Below are 1570 nucleotides of genomic sequence, written 5' to 3' on the forward strand. Positions count from 1 at the left end.
CCGTGCAAACAAAGCTCTCCGGAGAGGCGCAGCAGGCGGGTCCCACTGCGAGGGGTGCAAGTTCTGGCAGGTCTGTGTTGGCAGGGACTGGGCGGGTTGTGTTTCGGAGCGCTGTGGCGCTTCTCTTCCTGGGAAGCTCCTCTGAAAGGGGGAAGCAGCGTGGCTCTGCTGCAGGTATCGCATGGCCTGGCTGTGGAGGGAGCTGTGTCATTCCCCACCCTTGGAAGTGTGGGGTGGCTGCAGGGTGCAGGTTCCCTTCAGAGGTGGCTGATAATGCTGTGGGGTGCTGGGCTGTAGCAGTTTTCCTGAGAAACCAGCCTGTGAGGCATGGGGGAAATGGTAAATCTTGCTGTGTAGCATTAACACAGTGTGTTTGTCACATTCACTGGCTCTGCCTTGGTCTGCTCTTCTCTCTGCAATCGGGAACTGAGGGAACAGCAAACGAGAACAGCACGGGGGGACATTCAATAACCCGCCAGGAGAACCATTGGAAACGAAGAGGAGGCTTTCCTGGGCAGGTGTTGGCCAGGACCAGATTCCAGTAGCTGTGAAGTTCCAACCATGATCCCCGTGGGCATCCCGAGTCGTGGGAGGAGAGATCTCGTGAGGGGGAAATGCAGGGAGAGCGGGAGAGAGCTGGCAGGCAGAGGTGTACTGACCGTGCTTAATCTGCTCGAGACAGGGAAGGAAGGCAGCAATAGCTGCTGCCTGGCTGTGCCCCTCCGGCGGGTGACAGCTTCTCCTCCGAGGCTAAATCCACATCCAGAGAGGGGTTTGAAGGGGGCGTTCTGAGGGGGTTGGAGACAGATCTGTGGACACAGAGGCAAGAGGTTTGCTGGGCATATGGTGGGGACCAGCGTGAAGGGGCTGTGTCAGCCGGGACTGAAAGCGAAGAGCGGCTTTGTCACTGGTCTGTGACATCTGAATCCTGACAAACTGGACTGGGATGAAGGAGGACGAGCTGCGTCTCAGGCTCTCCACCGGCCCCGCGCGCAGGGCTCGGGGTGCTGGGTGTCAGCGTTGTGCTGCTCTGCGGTGGCCTGGAAGCTTGCGGTTCTGTTTGGGGAAAACCCTTAGAAGATGCCAATACGGCCAACTCTTTTTTTTTCTATCTCTTTAATTTTTTTCTTGAATGGTAGGAAATGACTCAGCCTGTGTCATATGACAGCGTGCAGCCAGCTGGGATTTTGTCCTGTGCTCTTGCTCCAACCTTCTTAGTGGTTTCAGGTTGAGCCAGAGTGACTCTCGGCTCTTCAGAAACACTTCTGGCCTCTTGCCATGGTACAGGTATTGCTGGGCACGAGCCTTCCCTGCAGCCACCACGTAACCCAGCGGATCCCGGCCACCCCAGCATCCCTGTGCCTTCTCACCCCGAGCATTTTGGGCAGTGTGAGGTGAGGGCAGGTTTGAATTCTGCAGCTGCTGTGCCCGGAGGGTCGTAGAGGTGCAGGCAGCACACGTGGAAGAGGCACAGCTGCCCCTTGCACCATATGGGGAATGCTGTTTGCCAGAGCTCTGCCGTTTTGGGGGTTAATGCTGGGTTTTGGGGATGCCCTGGTGCTGCTGATCC

At 57.5% G+C, this 1570-nt stretch overlaps 1 protein-coding gene across 1 annotated transcript in view; it reads left to right on the forward strand.

The window, feature by feature from the left end:
- The window catches only part of BCL2L1 (BCL2-like 1), a 4160-nt gene extending 3242 nt beyond the window's left edge, over positions 1 to 918 (forward strand). The window contains exon 2 of the mRNA XM_010131622.1: positions 895 to 918. Coding sequence (XP_010129924.1) covers positions 895 to 918 — 24 coding nt within the window. The remainder of the gene's footprint in view (positions 1 to 894) is intronic.
- The last annotated feature ends 652 nt before the right edge of the window (positions 919 to 1570 follow it).

This window comes from Buceros rhinoceros, unplaced genomic scaffold (genome assembly GCF_000710305.1).
Source record: "Buceros rhinoceros silvestris isolate BGI_N320 unplaced genomic scaffold, ASM71030v1 scaffold23152, whole genome shotgun sequence".
NCBI lineage: Eukaryota > Metazoa > Chordata > Aves > Bucerotiformes > Bucerotidae > Buceros > Buceros rhinoceros.